Source organism: Echeneis naucrates, chromosome 9 (assembly GCF_900963305.1).
Source record: "Echeneis naucrates chromosome 9, fEcheNa1.1, whole genome shotgun sequence".
NCBI lineage: Eukaryota > Metazoa > Chordata > Actinopteri > Carangiformes > Echeneidae > Echeneis > Echeneis naucrates.
In genome coordinates, this window is record NC_042519.1 from 22,043,555 (window position 1) to 22,061,923 (window position 18,369).

General features: G+C 39.6%; 1 protein-coding gene across 1 annotated transcript; it reads right to left on the minus strand.

Moving 5' to 3' along the window:
• Positions 1 to 17,915, minus strand: mapk1 (mitogen-activated protein kinase 1). The gene is made up of 9 exons (XM_029510308.1): positions 17,480 to 17,915; positions 4,323 to 4,505; positions 2,835 to 3,024; positions 2,595 to 2,711; positions 2,242 to 2,356; positions 1,759 to 1,890; positions 1,132 to 1,241; positions 907 to 1,035; positions 1 to 271 (listed from the first exon to the last, which is right to left on the minus strand). The coding sequence occupies exons 1-8, from the start codon at positions 17,623 to 17,625 to the stop codon at positions 919 to 921; spliced, it is 1,110 nt and encodes a 369-aa protein (XP_029366168.1). The 5' UTR covers positions 17,626 to 17,915; the 3' UTR covers positions 1 to 271; positions 907 to 918.
• Between the last annotated feature and the right edge of the window lie 454 nt (positions 17,916 to 18,369).

The window sequence follows — 18,369 nt, forward strand, 5'->3', positions numbered from 1 at the left end:
CCTTTTACCTCTGAGGGGGAGAGAGAAGAGAGGAAAAGAAAAGAGACAGAATGACTGATTGATTGATTCCTAACGCCATTCCTGAGCAAAGTGGACTTGACGAGTGAGACCGAAGGAATCCAGGCGATGTGGACAACAGGAGGGGAAAACACAAGCTTTAAAAAAGCAGAAAAAAAACCCTACAAACAAAAACAAAGTAAATGTCACAGCAACAGTGTGGAGGCGAGGTGGGGGGGACATTGGCAACACACAGGCCAGTCCACAGAGCAATCTGCAGGGAAGGAAACAGCAACATGTGAGTTACAGCAAACAACAACAAGAACCAGAAGACCAGTCCAAGAAAAATGAAGACGATTCACTGGAAGAAAACATATTTAGAGCAAAAACCATCCTATCCTATTCTTTGATTTGTTTTTGTTTTTTTTTTTTTTTTTTTTTACAGAGTCCAGTCCAGCTGACAGACTGGACCAGGTAAGGTGATTTTACATCGTTTCCAGTTTCTCTTCTCTTCTGGAGGTGGAAGTCTCCTTTTTATTCAGTATTTAGATCTAAAATCTTTCATCTGCAGCGCTGTCTCTCCTAACATCTGTAACCTGGACTTGATCAGTGCAATGGATCTGACCTTTGAAGGACTCATCTGGAGGAATTACTGACCTGAAGCTAACGGCTCTCCTCCATCACGTTTCAACAGTAAAAACCAAACAACTGGCCCTTCATGTTTTCCTTCCTCAGGTTCTGTCGCACACTTAAGGAGTTGTCCTTTAAGGTCACCATCTCCAACATCACCACCAGATGTCACTTCATGCTGGTTCTTTAGGATTTTAGCAATTTCTGCTCTGGGCTGAACTCAGTCTGTTTCCTGATGATAAATTGGACTTTTTTCTGGGTTCTGCAGGAATGACTAACCTGTGTGAGATGTTAGGACCTAAAGCCAGGCTGGAAACGTGCAGTTTCTTCAAAGATGAGCTCCTTCAGTGTCTCTTTGGGTAGGTCATCCAGCTCCATGTCGAACTTAAACGGAGCCTCAGCTACAGGCTGCACAGAGCGGCAGAAAAGAAACATCGAGGTGAATGCACAGTTAGAGCAACATCAAACACCCTGACATCAAAAATACCAACATGGCGGTCTCACCTCATCAGTGGGGTCGTAGTATTGCTCCAGGTAAGGATGCGCCAGAGCCTCCTCCACCTCGATCCTCTTATGTGGGTTAAAGGTCAACATCTTGTCCAACAGGTCCAGGGCTGCAAAGACACAACAGCAGGTTTGTGACGACTGACTGAGTACTGGAGTTCTGATTATCTATAGATGTCCAGTCTCTTTCTTCCCGTCAAAGTATCAAGCTCAGCAAATTCAACACATTGGACCCAGGAATGTTCTACAGTGAATTAAGCTCTCTTTGTTTTCCTGATGTGAACAAACTCTCATAACACATATGGGCTTTTTCAGTTATTTTTTCTTAAACAATAGGGGGGAGTTCTGCACAGGATCCTCCCCTCCCTCCATCAGTCCCTTGGGTTAAAATGCATTATGATATATATATATATATATATATATATATATATATATATATATATATATATATATATATATATATATATATATATATATACGACTGACAATGAAGAGGATTTTTTATATATATATATATATATATATATATATATATATATATATAAAAAATCCTCTTCATTGTCAGTCGTCACGCTCTACAAATAAGCAGGAGTCAATTTCAGTGAAGATGCCGTGCAGGCTTCTGACCTTTTGGGTCAGCGTTCGGGAAGAGCCGGTTCCATGGCACTTTGCAGCGTAACGGCAGCGACAAAAGGTAGTTCCTGGCTTTAATGTTGATGATGCAGTTGAGATCCTCCTGAGAGGGAGAACCCAGAATCCCTGAGGGACGAAGAGGAGATTGTTCAGAATTACCTTCTGTGTGCACAGCTCTCTGAAGAAAAGTTTTCAGTTGTAAGGAAGTTTTGTTGAAAAATGACAGATGGGAGAAGCTTTATGTGGTCCAACATGAAGACATAAATGGATATTAACAACTCAAGTATCTATGGACCAACACCAGGAAGCTGCAACTCCTGACTGAGAGTGTGAAGTGTTGGTCTGTTAGTCTCTACTTTATTCTTACTGAACTGTTGCAATGAATTTGTAAAAAAAAAAAAAAAAAAAAAAAAAATATATATATATATATATATATATATATATGAAGTTTTTATCATTCAGACAACGCTACATTACCCAGAATGTGGTTAAGCTGATCCAGGTAGTGCTTCCCAGGAAAGATAGGCCTGTTGGACAACATCTCAGCCAGGATGCAGCCTACTGACCAGATGTCTATGGACTTGGTGTAGCCCTGAGGGATGAATGCAAACACTGTTTAGGTGACATTTACAACTCTGGCATTTATCTAACCATTAAGCCGTGTTGGGTAATCAATCTGCATTAAATTTCAAAGAAAAGTATAAAATTTAAGTAAAATAACCTGAATTTAAACTCATCACAGAGCTGTGTATAGAAACTAGACCTTCAAAGTCTTCCTTTCACCCTGACTGTTGACATGTCAACACGTCTCAGCAGGTGAGAGCACTCACCTTGGAGTTGAGCATGATCTCGGGTGCTCGGTACCAGCGAGTGGCTACGTACTCTGTGAGGAAACCGGTGTGGTCATGGTCGGGATCGGCCACACGAGCCAAGCCGAAGTCACAGATCTGCAGAGAAGGAAGAGCAGCGACAGTTAACCTTTGACTGTACACAACCTGATGGCATCATTATGGTTACATTAAGAAGAGCTTAAGAATAAGCTGTTAGCCACTCTGTATTTGAGACACCACCTTGAGATCGCAGGTGGTGTTGAGCAGAAGGTTGGAAGGCTTCAGGTCGCGGTGCAGGACGTTGGCAGAGTGGATGTACTTGAGCCCTCGGAGGATCTGGTAGAGGAAGTAGCAGATGTGGTCGTTGCTCAGGTGCTGAGTCTTCAGGAGCTTGTACAGATCTGTCTCCATGAGATCCTGGACAATATATCTGTACAGTTGCAGGTTAAAGAAGGCTAACTTCAACACTGTGGACACCATGTTTTTTTTAAATTGTTAAAATATTCAACCTAATCACATTAAAATGTTATGGTTCTGTCTCTGGATATCCAACAGGTCAGAGCAACCAAAACCAACATGACGACTCTCCGAGGGATTTAATTTTACTGCTTTTAATCAGTTATTCTCTGTTTATTTCAAACAGCACAAGTGAATACAAGATTGTTTGAATTTGTAACAAATCGCTATCGTTCTCAAACAAATTTTCCAACAAACTATAATATATATTTCCTGATTTTATTTCTCGGCTTGTGAATCCAAACTACAATTTGCTTTCCTGCCACATTCACAGTGGATTTCGTTTTCATGACAAACAATGACAAACCTTGAATCATTCAGCTCAGACCTTTATTATTTTGTTGGCTGGCTGAGGACCAAAGAAAACAAACTGCTGATTTAATTTGTATTGTGGGGAACTTCTCCATTCAGTCAGATCAAAAAGTCCCTAAAGTGTCATTCTGGTTAAATTGGATATTTTACCAGACATTTTCAGGAATGGGAGGAAAAATATTCTTCACTGGAAATGTTTTTGTTTGATGTTGTTTAATTTGGAATGAAAGAACTGTAAGACAAACCTCAGTGATCACACAGAAGAATCATTTTTAAACATAGAAAACTTTGTTCGCCCTGACTGACTCTGCAGGGTGAAAACGTTCTGGTTTATGTTCTCTGGGCTTCCTCCCAGATTAATTTAAGAGCGTTAGTGTCCTAAATGGGCGTGAACATATATGATTGTTTTTCACAGGAGTCCCTTTTCATTGGTCACAAAATCTGCTAAGACCCATAAATGGAAAAGGCCACATTCTGCATTCAGTATTTAGCGTGTTGCTCAGACCCGGATGAACAAGGTAAATTTTTCTTTAACATCATTCAGAGCACAGATACTGTAAGGGATCTATTACCTAATCCAGAAATAACATGGCTGCACTGCAACCACGAAGGATGAGTGTGTCTGTGCACGCATGCTTGGTAACTGTCTTTGGTGACACTGCTCCTTGTAGTTTCGTAACCTCAGTTCAAACAGAAATAAGAAAGTAACTTGGGTGTCATCCCTGTGATGAAGTGGCGGTCTGTCTGGGATGCAGCACGATTAACTTTAAATGCCAAAAGAAGGTTAGCAATGGCATCAAGCTCCGACCTGAAGAGCAATAATTCAGCTTCAAACACAACATACTGTAATCCTGTTGGTGAAAACCTGAATCATGTCCCAGCGTGTGAGAAAAAGGATACACATCCTTCATCTGGTCGATGGTTGGTGTGCGGATGATGTCGTTGATTCCAATGATGTTCTCGTGTTTGAAGCGCAGCAGGATTTTGATCTCTCTCAGGGTGCGCTGACAATACGTCTGGTGCTCAAAAGGGCTGATCTTCTTAATGGCCACACGAATCTTGTTGTCTCGGTCGTAGGCAGAGCTGAATGACAAAAACAGAAAAGAAAACAGCCATTAAAAAACCATTACTGCGAGAACAAGAGTTAGATTTTTTTTCACAATGCAACAATGGGTGGAATCAGCTATGGATAAGACATAAGATAAGATATTACCAAGAGGGGTGTGGTCTAGTTAAACAGAAAGGCAAAAAAAAAGTACTTTAGTGGTTTGTAATGCTGCTGTGTAACGCAGCAGCTGTTTCATCATAGGTGGGTCAAAAGAGTTCTGTCGCCATCAGTCATTTACTACGCCAAAATATCCTTCAATTACCCTTCTGTACAAGTTTATTGGAAAGTCTGCCCAGTCGCCACATGTCTCCAGTGTCAGATTAAAAGCCCTCTGCAGAGCCATGTAATTGTGACTTTGAGGCATTGCAGCGGTGGGCTGTATACAGCAGTTGTCAGCCATTAAACCTCAGTGACGGACGCCACTTCCTTCCTGTGTCTTGCCTGTGGAAAGCTCTGAATGCGACGTAGCTTCAGCAAATGCATGTATTAGCATTAACTTTACATGGCAAAACTCAAAACAACAAAACGACTTGTAGTGGAGTAAACAAAAGAGAGACTCCTGCAGTATCAGTGTCACATTGGCAAAAAACCAAACTCCAAAACCTGAATGTTTCCATAACAGTAAGAACATAATCTGTACAACCGCAACAGTCATGTCAGCACAATCACACTCAGCTCAGTTTTTGTTCTGAGAATATCACTGTTTGTTCCAGGCAGCGACCAAGCAGGTCCAGGATACTGTGCTCTGCTGAGTGGATGCATCGAAACTGCAGACCTTCATGCACAATGTCAGAGCTCTTCTCACCACAGTGCAGTGAAAGTGTGTTACACGAAACCAAAGGGAGACAGGCATCAGAAGTTGCACTACCTTATTCAGGTTTTTCACTTTTCAGGACTGTGTGTCCTGCCTGCACTGTATACAGAGACCTTTGTCATATGTATTTGAAAAAAAAAAAAATAAATAAATTAAATAAATAAATAAATAAATAAATAAATAAATAATACATAAATAAATCTATTGCACTGCAGAATATGGTTTGCTATTTTAAGTAAATGTAAATTTTTTTAGTTTTCCCTCTGCAGAGGAATATTAATCTAAACAAATAGCTTTAAACAGTTATTTTGAAACCAGGTGCAACTGATCTTCGCCACTAAATTATACCAACAAATCCGTGTTGTTAATCATCAGGCAACAAAAGGATTTTGTTTTGTAGAAATACTGGCCAAAAACGATAAAAATGTTTCGATAGGCTTCTCTGAAATGTAGTCATTAATAAATTGATTAATAAGCAGAAATGAGTGGCTGACGTTGGTCATCCATATCGTGTAAATTTGGCACATTCACCATTGTCTATAATATAACAAGCCATATAATAGTATGCTTGAAAGTAGGCTCAGCTCAGCTCCATTTTACAACACTGGTGTCTGATATCCAAAGAAGAAAAGTGTAACGTAAACAGGAAATGATGAAGCATGCTTGCATGCATGGGAGTCATGGGTCTGGCAGATCTCACAATTAAGCCAAGCCTAGACACAGGCGAGAAAATTCATGCTCAAGGCTCAGGAGGTGTGTTTTCAAAGCAGAGAATGGTGTCACATCTACTGTGAAGTCAAAAGAGGATTAACAACAACAACAACAACAACAACAACATTCAAACAGGATGAACACGTTTGCTCACTGATATTTAAATGAGGAGACACGTTGCCCATTAGCTGACAAAGTACCACGAAAAGAGCACAAGACAAGAATCCTGTGATGATCAGATGAATGGCATGACATGACAATAACTCTGATTTCAAAGAAAATGTCATAGAAGTTACTGTTATTACACACAAATGTCTGTGAGAGTGTCTCCACCCTGAAGACTAATTGCTCAGTTACACTGTGAAATCTTTTAGTGGCCAACAATGACGCCTCCTCTACAGTAAAGAAACCATTCCAGGTACAGACATGTCCACGGTGCTGAAGTCAGGCTCTTTCCACTGGCTGCTTCGACTTTCCCATGCTCACTCAGCCTGAGATATTTTGGATTCCCACTCTGGGGTATAAACTTGCATCTTGCACACCAGCATGGACTTCAAATTCCTCTTGGCTCTGGCTCTGATCAGCTCGGCCAAATAAAAAGCGGATAAAAAGATTCATGTCATGTAATTTTTTGGGTTATAGGAAATTATTGGGTTGTCGACCAATAACGCAGGCTGAGGTTTTAATGTAAGGACAGAAACTTCATTCCACTATTTTCAAGTGCATACACAAACTGGCCCAACATTTTCAAGTGCACAGGAAATGACAGATCAAAACCAAGTCCAACTAACCAGCCACCGCCAACAAATGCTAATTACTGCAGCCAGTCTGCCAGATTTTCTGCATCACTACTTCAAATTGTTGCAGCTTGCTGCCATTTGGTGCCATCACAAAACCCAAAATTGCCCAACGCAGCTGCATGGCAGGATGACAAACGGAGAAAACTCAAATTATTAATGGCTTCCTTAAGTTCTCTAGATTCATCATTTATATCTCGCCAAGCGTGGTTTTATTTCTGCACATTACAACCAACAGAAACAACCGAACACCCACACAGTGCGGCCAAATAAGACGACGAGTTGCTATGGTGATGGGGGTGTAGGGGATGAAATGTAAACACAAGTGTGCCAGCCTTCTGTGAGGGAAATATGAGTGACCTTCCTTTCCATTTGTGTGAGAGCAGAGGGAGTGTGAGTGTGTGTGTGTATATGTGTGCAGTGGGGGTGCAGTTCCTCATGTAACTGTTCCACACCAGCAGATAGCGTCGTGGACAGGGTGGCTCGGAGCTCTACGTACTGAGAGGTGATCCAGGACAGATCTTCGCAGTCAATGGTGCACCTCTCATCGATTTTTAACAGAGCACAATATTTTCTCACGCATGGTGAAAACTCACCATGACACAAAAAACACACACAAGATGAACGTCTATAAAGCAGAAGATTAGCTCTGCCTAGCTCAAACTAAGTCAGTCAGTCAACTGTATGATCTTTTGAAGGATGTTTTTTCTTTAGGTTTTCAATACATATAAATTTTTTAAACTGCTGTCCCATTGAGTTAAAAAAAGGGGGCCATAAAGCAAGATCTGCATCAGGATGTGACACCTCACTCCTCTTCAGCTCCACCTTCTCCTCTAAATGTGGTTTCTTCTAGTTTGAATAAGCCAAGATAGAAGAACTGAAATTACAAATGCAAGGTTTCAAAATGTCAGTTCAACCAATTAGTGACATCACCTGGGTTTCTGAGGGGTTATACCCCTTTTCCAAAAACATTAGCGTACATTCAGGTGAACCTGTAAATAAAAGTCAATTGGCCACTTTTCATTGGTCAGTTGGACCACCACCAAAATATGGTCAAACTAATTTCTTGCCGCAGGCTAATTCTTTATGATTTATCAAGCAAAAATTATCAATATTCTTCAGTTCAAGCTCAAGGGATTTTCTGTTTTATATCAGTCAGTGAAACTTGTTTAATGACTGCTCCTCCAATTAACACTATTTATAACAATTACCCCAAAACACAGTTTAAAAATGCACGAAACACACTGCTATTGTCCCACAGACAAGTACACACATTGTGAAACATGATGATCTGCAAAATTGCTTGGAAAGAAAAAAAAAAGTCTTTTTTACTGCAGACAGAAGGACGATCTTAGCTCACACTACATTTCACCATGTGTACTGAGGTAAGTCCCTCAGTTCCTCCTAAGTTTGTCAAGAACTCTTTGAGGAAGTACAAAGTTCAGTGGTATCAGTGCTGCGAGAGTCTCGACCCTCCTTATCACTAAAGGCTGGACTTTAAAATCCGAGGCTGCCGTACGTCTGCACAAAGGACTAACAAACTAACAAACACAGTTGATTGTTGCCATTGTGAATTGGCTGGTCCAGCTGAGAGTGACACTCGTCAAACACAACTGACCGAGTCCCTGTGCTGGATCACTGACAAAGTGCTTCATGTGTTCTCCTGCCTTATTTCAGAGGTTGCATAAGCACATGAATGTTTTGTGTTGGATTTCTTTCTTGACAAAACAAAACACATCATCTGTGAATGTGATCTTATAAAATGTGGCAAAGATTACTTAAACTAATAAATTAAGTGTATGTGTCACAATCATTATTTATTAATGTGCAGAACATTTTCTTAACTAATCAGTAATTTGTTTGTTTCCAGATGATGTTTCCTTTCCATTGTATTATGTACTCTGGGTTTGATTATATGTGATTACTCGTGATTCACATGTCATACAGATATATACAGAGTCACAGATTACCTTTAAAACTATCTGAGGTGCTTTTTAGTGATGAAGATGATCTGACGGGGAAGAGGGCTGTACCGTGGTCTTTTCTGTGCAACGATGCATTTTTGAAAATGTATGCTGAGATTACGTTCCTGTTTTCTCTGTTTCTGTAACGTCTGAGCATGCTCAGTGCTCAAAGAAGGAGCATGGAGGCCCAGGTGGAGGGGGGCGAGTGCAGAAAGAGAGGACAGGGAGGTGGGGGGCTCTGTTTCCAAGGAGATGGAAATACAAGGCTTTACACTGCAGCCGCTGTGTTATGCAATGCGGCTGTTACCATGACAATGTTCAAGGGGTTGGGTTGAAGGAGGAAGGGGAAAAAAAAAAAAAAAAACTCACTGCGCTTAAGGGCAAACCGTAAAGAGAAAGTGCATGAACGACGTCCGTGCACCAACTAGACAGATAACAGAGTCCAAGACTGGACAAACAACAACCCAGGTTAGAAAAAAAAAAAGCCTCAAATGATCACAGGCCAGCGAGCAGCTGAGGCTACTCCATCAAGCCAAGTACAGCAGGCTCAATGGATCTTAACATTACGCCGTAATTTATGCAGATCAAACATTATCTAAATTATTACGTTTCCCATTAGAGCTAGTTAAAAAAAAAAAAAAACACTAACGCTCAATCATTTGTGATCTAGCAGAAGACATTCTGGGATCAAACTAACTAAACTATATACCTTACAGATGCCATTCCCCATATTTAATGTATACAAATACACCGAAATACATTCATCTATTCATAGGCCCATTGATTTTACAATCAAACTGATTTCCTTTTTCTTATACTTATTCTGCAGCCCAAATATGTGGAGGTGTATTGAAATTAGATTTTACCTCAGTACAAAGATAAATTAGCTAAATCTTTTGCTCAGAACTGATGTGCATCACTTTGTGTTTCCGTTGAAGCTTCAGCCTTCACCAACTGTGACCTATATGTGTTCACACATATAGCTAACCCTAACCCTTCTTACCTTAGACCAGAAAGAACATTTCTATCACAAATGTCTTTGTACAGTCTGTTAAAAACACACATAATATCAAATTCTTTGCATGTTTGGTCATGAGGGGATTTAGCCATGCAAAATATTTCAGATTTGGCTGCATCTGCATCATTATCTGGTCAAAATGCACTTCCTGTTACGCAGTAACCACAGTAGACAGTTGTTAGTAAGGTGGCTGTGAAGTGTGTGTTTACAGCCACATTTTCCCAATCAAACCTTGCGTATCTGACATAATTTAATTACATAACTGTCAGACATTAAGGTTCTACAGCTACGGCAGCAGCAGTAGTGACAGTGACTGAGGAAGTAAACTTTACCATCCTTGGTACTGCACACAAAATTGGCATTGGGCTTTGAAATTCTGAGATGCACATATTTAATGTTGCATGTCGCATCTCATCCCAGGACAATGTCCAGGTTTTCTCTGGTGTCTTTTGAAAGATATGATAACAGAAGTGAGTACACATCTGAAATAGAACAGTAGATTAACTATTGCATTATTCAAAAATGTAATTTAGGGAAAATGCTAAATATTGCCAGTTTCTCAAATATGAGGGCTACTTTTTTTATTAATGATTACAATGAATCCTATTTTTTTAAATAATAAAACTGCAGATACCAATAACCATTAGTTCATTTTGTAAAAAGTCATTATGAAAACCATTATCATGATGTGATCATATAGAAAATGAAAGTACAGATCTGAACGGATGTTACTGAATGCCACCCTGTTGTCACCATCTTTGGACACATTGTGAAACCCCTGATGTGCGTTAATAATGTACAGGACTACTGCAGCATGTTCTGGAAACATGACCATTGGCAAGTTTTTTTTTTTTTTTTTTAATTTAAATAATAATCCCCAGTTTGGTTGTCTTCTCCTGTTCATTTCTAACCTGGTCTGTGCTTCCTCAACGCTACTATGGCAACAGCTGTGTTGTGTGTTGTACTGTTCTACCATTATGACCGAATCTGGAGCAAGTGCATTTGTCATTTCTTGAGCCAGGTTGCACATCAGGCTTAAAGGAAACAGCACCAAAAAAAAAAAAACAATCCATCAGGCCAAAGACAGATTTTCTCTCATCATTAAAGAAATTGAAACAGATGCACAGCAACTCGCAGTAGTTCTTACTCTGTCCGTATCAGAGTTAATGCCATGATCGTTGTTGCATGATGTCAGGTTGAATGTGTGTGGATCATTTAGCTGAAATCTTAAAGTAAACATAGCTGCACAGCCAGCCAAAAATTTGGGTGCCATCTTAAAAGTTAATAAGCACCTAGTTTAGCGTATTTAAGGTAAAACTCAGGTGTGCTGACTGAGGCCCATCAGACAGAATGAATCTAAGAGACCGCGGCCACTCCCATACACTAACTACTCTACAACTTCTGGTCCTTGAACCTTTGTATCTCTGTTTCAACTTGTTATCAGCAAGGTCGTAGATTCCGCCAGCCGAGGCTCTGGATCCAACCAGCTGTATTATTTGGCATTCTTTAAAAAGTTTGGCCAGTTAGATGAAGCATCCTCTTGTATCCCTGAATCAGGGTGAACAATTAACCAAAGAGCTGTTGTGCAGATAACTTTACTTAAAAAAAATTGTCTTACCAATAGATTGTCGTCAGTGGAAACTGTCACCTGCACCTGTACTTTTTTATAACATCAAGACCAAAGGACACAAAGTACCATAGGAGACAATAAGTTCAAACATCTACCTTTTGAGCCAGATGACAATTGTTTTTGAAGATTGGCACGATCTGACTTGATGGTTTCAGAAATAAGTTTCATTATGACCCCCTTAGGGAAAAAGAAAAAAAGAATAAACCACATCTGTTAGCTGACTTCCCATAAACAACCTAAATAAACCATAAACAAGGCTGGCAATTTCCCAACCCTTTCGCTAGGTTGCTCATCTTCTCAGAAAAAAAAAAAAACAGTCACAAACCGTCAGAGACACGAGAGCTGATATCTGAAAGAACGGTCTCCATGAGGTTTTTTTGCTTTATTCTTTGTTCCCACATCAGCACAACTTCACCCGAAGAGACAGCAGCTCTTGTGTTTGCAGACAAACGCAGTGTCAACTTCTGAAAGCATACTTTGACAATAAAATCAGGTTTAGAGATATCATCAAAGCTGCCTTACTGCTTATGCAAATTCTACTTTGCATGACCTCACGTCAATGATTTTTTTTTTTTTTTTATCCCCTCAGTGAAAAGCAAACAGCCATTACGTGTTACATTATAACTCACAAAAGGCTTGGTGCTCATGTGGATGCGGCATGTGAAAGGCCAACATGCAACTGCTGTGCGGCATTAAAATGCTTCTATCAGACCCTGAAGATGAACACGGACATCAGCTTTAATCAACAAGCAGCGTGCAGATGTTTGTGTGCTTGCTGAACCAGAAGGCATCGTGCTCGTCTTGGCAGGCGTAATCACACGAATTACTTCTCCTTCTGAATTGCACAACAGGATCTCAGAGTGTCAAGGCTTTCATTCTCTCCTTCCGTCTCCCATTGGCTGTGAAGTGGTGGTACTGATGTCAGAGGCAGAGGGGTTGCCATGGAGACGGGCGTCACGGTGGCATTTCAAGAGGACGGCTCGTGGCAGGATGAAGCGGAGCATCAGCAATGGCTGAGCAACAGAAGGGTCAAGGAGTGGAAATCGAGATAAGGAGGAGTCAGAGGACACAGATGACAGCGAAATTTAAATGATATCAAATAAAAGGAAATCTTGATTTGAGTCGTAATGTTTTTAGGTCGGGTCACAATTACAACAATTCCGAGTTTTGAAGTCCTCTCTTTTTTAGCTGCCACTGACTAGCTAAATATGGTTAATCCACATACAGCAGTAAAATCTGCATTATGACCAGTCAACGAACTCACAGATCTGATAAACTGGATTATTATCTGCAAAAATACCAAGCGGTGGAGGTAACTGAGTATCAGTCATGGCATTGCTGTCAACTTTAAATACAATTTCTGTGTTATTAAGAAAAATCATACCAAATCCACAGTGAGACAAAGAAAAATATCCAAATTGCAGGAGCTGCAACGTTGTGCGGAAAAAAGTGTTGCTGACGAAGACATTAACTTTTCTTATTTGGAAATTTACATTCCTACCAAAATCTTGAGTTATTTCAGAATTTTTTTTTTTTTTTTTTTTTTTGCATATCATTCAGTTAGATTAACAAGTTAGCTCCACAATGTGCTATGTTACATGCTCATGTTATGTTTGCAGAACACGAACACACACACACACACACACACACACACACACACACACACACTAACTGTTCATGTGGGTGGGTACACCACAGCAGCTTCTGAACATCATCACAGAGGCTGATACAGCACCTTGCGATTGTGTAAGCAGATGGTGCACACAAAGCGAGGCCTGCGTTAAGAGGCTCCGGTACATCGATCTGTGGAGCCCTCAGTCCCTGGAAAGCCCTGACATGCAACAGCATCAGCATCAAAAAGAGGCTCTGAAAATGACAGACATGCCTCACTGTGGGCCGCTCTCTAACTGTACAGTCAAACAGTTTTGTAATACAGTATATCTTGACAAGTATTATACTTTTGTTCCTCAATTATTGAACTAAAACCGATATAACTATAACAAAATAGTTTTGCACTGAGCTGATCTGCTGTTCAAATCCAGAAAGAAACACCCTGTATTGTGTTTCAGCCTTTCATAGAAACAAATTAAAGACACTGTCACTTGAAAAATAAAAAAAAAAAGCATTCACTTAGGGGAACAAAAGGCAACCCAGATTTTGCCTCCAAAACAGGCTCACTATCAGGAAAGATACAGAAAATATTACAGCGACAAAAAACAGCAGTCATGTCAGTGACGCTGACTTTCGTAACTAAGGCTACATGATAAGCATTGTCTGTTTTCAGACACTACACCAGACAAGGCAACTGCTCAGGCCACCAAGTTTGCATCTTTGACACAACATTGCTTTTTCTGATGGATTTATTTGAAAAGCTTTAGCAGGAAACGGAGATATATTACACACAACACAACCATAATAGTTGTTAGCCAGGATAGACGTGAACCTGAAGGGGTGCAGTTTGGAGGCAAATATGGACATTTATCTGAAAATAATTCCAAACCATCCGAGTATCCAAGTATCCGAGTCCACAGTGGACCTTATGTGTTATAAGTAAATAGTTTTATTGTATATCATTATTTTATTGTCTATATGCTTAAATCTTTGAGTTGTATAGTGATATTGGACTGTACAGAATGTCAGCCAGAGTTTTACCATGACACATCAGAGTGGTTTCATCTGGTGAGTTTCGCTAAGTTAACAAGCTAAAGATCAAACTATTTGGAGTTTTTCAAGCCAAAAGTCCTTCAGTTCCAGTTTCTCCATCAGAATTGAATCTCTGCTTTTCTCCTCACATAAAATAATAAACCTTATATTGTTGGGGTTTTGGATATTTGAAGAACTTTGCAAACCGATTAATCAGTTCATTAAAAATAATTGGAAGATGGATGCCAGTATGTTTTCGGATCGACATGACTCTTTGCTTTTTATTATCCCCTGAAAACCCTCTGCAAACTGAGGGCTGTCTGTGAGGAACACACAGCACTGGCATGATCAATGATCAACTGACTGAAAACAGGATTGAAGAAGAACACAGCAAGACAAGTGGAAGGAGGCTGAAGCTAGCACAGCACCCACTGCAACTGCCTCTGAGCAAACAAAAAGACAAAAAAACAAAACAGCAACACCAAAGTAAAGGGAGGGAAGATGGCAACCTGAAGAACACTGGATGGTTTTATACAGCTTTTGCTGCTGATGCAAGATCCTAAAAAAAAAAAAAAAAAAAAAAAACTTATTTAAAGGGCCACAATTATAATTCCTCTTGGAGAACGTCAAAGACAATGACCCCCCAAGTTGTGTAAATGAAGTGTAAATGAAAGTCATTTAATGCACATGAAGTTTTTAGAACCTAGGATTTTAGCAGATTCCTTTGACAGTAGTCAAGAATAGAGGCCCTGTCTGTTCTTGTTGCTGTAATTTGTGATCTCAGAGGTCAGAAAATCAAAGACATTTGACTTTATGCTCATGAATCATTGCGTTTCTGTGTTGTATTTGGTTTAGACCATAGCCAGGATAAACCTTCCTCTTTGTTCTCTTAGTAAATGATGTTGGAGACTAACATAAAAAAGCACATTATCTGAAGTTTTGTGTGCACGGAAAAGCTTTGTTCACACCTGCCCAGATGAGATCCGACAAATGGATTAAAACATTCCAGAGCTGAAATAAACCGGTCACAACATGCTTTGTATGAAATGGTTGTATTATGATCAGATCATATTTATTCTGCTTTTCATGTCTCAGCTTTAAAAGTTAGGATGACAATATAACCTGTGTTGTTTCTATGTCTCAGGTAGCATGTTAGCATGGTTAGTAAAAACTTCATGAAGATCAAGCTTAAATGGATGACCAGTCTATTTTTTCCGCATGGATGGTTTCCAAGTCTAGATCAAAATAAAGTCCATGAGGTATTTATGGTTATTATTCATGTTTCCATCTATTAATGCCTTTGAACTTAATATCAATAAGCAGATCGACTAAAGCAGATCCATCAGAATGGACATGATTAAAATTGCAAAAACGCCTGTTGCCGACCCCGCTAATGTTAATTCTCACAAAACAGTTTTACCGGGAAAAAAATAAAAAATAAATAAATAATAATAATCAAAAATGGCTGGTTGTTCACTTACTATATCACTTACAAAGTCAGAGCTCTAGTTTGCTTATTTGTCAGTTTATAACAAGAGTTTATAACACATGAAATGACTCATTTCCACCCACAGAAACAATGCAAAATTTTAATTTGTGAAAGATAAGGGTCATCAAAAATCATGATCACTCCATTAAAAGTTCAGTGTAATTCAGTCAGGATTTATTCAGCACAAATTAAGATGGCAACTATTTCCACTGAATAAGTGGTTGATGCCTTTAGTTAATAATTTATAAAAGAAGAGGCATAAAATGGCAAATAATGTCAAATGTCAATCATCAGTAACTTGATAATGTAGTATTTGCCTTCAGGGTGTTTATTTTGTGAGGTTAAAATTCAAAAAGACATTAGCTATTATTTTTACAGTTAAAAAAAGCAAATACTCGTACAACTTTTAAAGAGTGATCAACTATCAAAACTGAACCTCATTGAGTGGCTGCAGACTATTCTTTACTTCTGCTTTAACGGTGCACAGTATTCACCATGAGCTACAGCTGATACCAAGCGTTTGTTGATGGAGGAGCATATAAGAAACAAACGTGGCTACATGCATCTGGCAAGTTTTCCATTTTGGAAACAAACAAAAAAAATAAAACACGGTTAACAATCTGCTGTGCCAGCACTATACAAGCAGGTTATTTATCAAACCAGGGTTCGAAGAAGAAGAAGAAGAAGAGGAGGAGGAGCAGCGAGCTACCCTGCTGCTGTTTGACAACAAGGACAATATATTATGTAATATAGTACAATGTGCACATTTAAGGTTATTGACATCACCAAGTGCGACAGACACAACATGTTTCCCCACAAGGATTAAAGAAGTCTTCCGATTCTGAAAATTTTGTGTTTTGGAAGGAGAGTAAAAAGGTTCACTTGATGCAATCTGAGATGCCGATAACAGTCAATGAACTTTTAACATAATTCAGGTTAAATATCAGATTACAAAGTTTAGCACAATTAAACCCAAAGTCACGCCGTAGAACGAGACAAAATCTGCACACTGCAAATGAGGGTGAACTGAACTGAGATGTGTAGACCCACTAACCTACTACACACCCCTGATGGGATGTCATTAGGTAGAAAAACCCGCTTTCAGAGTCAACCTTGCCTGCAAGTAACCAGCAAACAGCATCAGCCATTAAAGGAAATGTGCTGCTAATGCGAGCAAATCCTGCAAATATGCCCAACGAAACCTTAACGTACAGTTAAAGCATTTGGCACGTCACGGTGATGATACGATGAGGGAACCAAAAGTTATATCTGATGATGATGAAATCAGTGGTGATCGCAACTCAACTCAATGAGCAGATCCAAAAAAATGATTATTCCCCTCATTTGATTAAATTTCTTAAAAAACAAACAAAAATCAGTGTTTTAGTTGAAACTGGGAGCATTGCACACACCCTGCTGGAGAAACATTGATGCCCCCCCCCCCCGACTTTCCCAAAAAATAAATAAATAAAACAAACAAACAAACAACAAAAAAAAAGGCAGATGTTTGATTTTAAACTCATTTTTTTCTAATTTTGAGCCAAATCAAGTGTTTTTTTTTCCCCCACCATTGATGCAAATTACTAACTAAATATTTTTTTTAGACGACTTCCACGTCCACCACATTGAGTGTAAAAGAAGAAAGACAACTATAAGTGACTAAAAATAAAAAATAAAATAAAAAAATCAGCTGATTTTAAGGCTGATTTCTGCCTTCGGGCTGACTGAAGCTAACGTGCTAGCTAAAATAAAACGTTATTTTGTCTTTAACGGTCGGCAGGGCGAGAAGGAGGAGAACATACTGAGCGTTAGCCTGAACGACGAGTCGGGCTAAAATCGGATTAAAACGACATTAAATCAAAAGTTAGAAAACAGACACCTACCACACCATCCCGTAGGCTCCCTCCCCGATGTAGGAGAGGTTGCTGTACCGAGGCCCGACGTCGAAGGCCTGCCCGCGGACGAGCTCGGTTCCCGGCCCGGGGCTGGGGCCGCAGCCAGCAGGGGCAGACACCGCAGCTGTCGCCATTATTATTATTATTTTTATTATTTTTATTATTTTTATTATTATTACTACTACTACTACTACTACAAAGCACCAGCGGCTCCCTTCTTCTTCTCCTCCTTCTTTACTGGATACGTTTAAAATAAAAATAATAATAAAAGCAGCCAGCAGTGAGGGAAGGAGCTCCTCCTGGTTGTGTCCGTCGTAGCAGAGCGGCTAACACGGTTCTCCGTCCGGCCTTCACCGACGTGCGGAGCGCTGCTCTTCCCGTTGACGCGCCTCTCCGGAGCGAACACGCCGCCGCTGAGCTGTCGGCAGTCTGAAGGCTGCAGCCGGAGAGGCGGCTGCTGCAGGAAATAACGGAAGCGGTCATGTGACCGGCTGGATCCTCCACCCCTCCTTCTGTAGGATAAATAAATAAATTAACTACTTTTTTCTGCTTTATTTATTTATTTTCCTTTTTCATTTATTGCGCAATTATATCATATCCTTCTTCGAATATTTCTAATTTCAGTATTTTATTATTATTTAATTTATTTTTGTCTTTCCCTTGTCCAGAAAGTCCTAGTGAGTTTCCACATATCTGGCAATGAAACTATTTCTGTTTCTGAACTTTTAGTGACTGTGTGAATGTTTAAAGCACAAAAAGGGAAGTGGGGATGTTTTCTGAATGAATACCAGTGATTTTTATTGATTTATTTTTTGTGTTAGCTTTTATTTTTTATCTACTATTTATTATTATTATTATTATTATTATTAGGTGCTTAT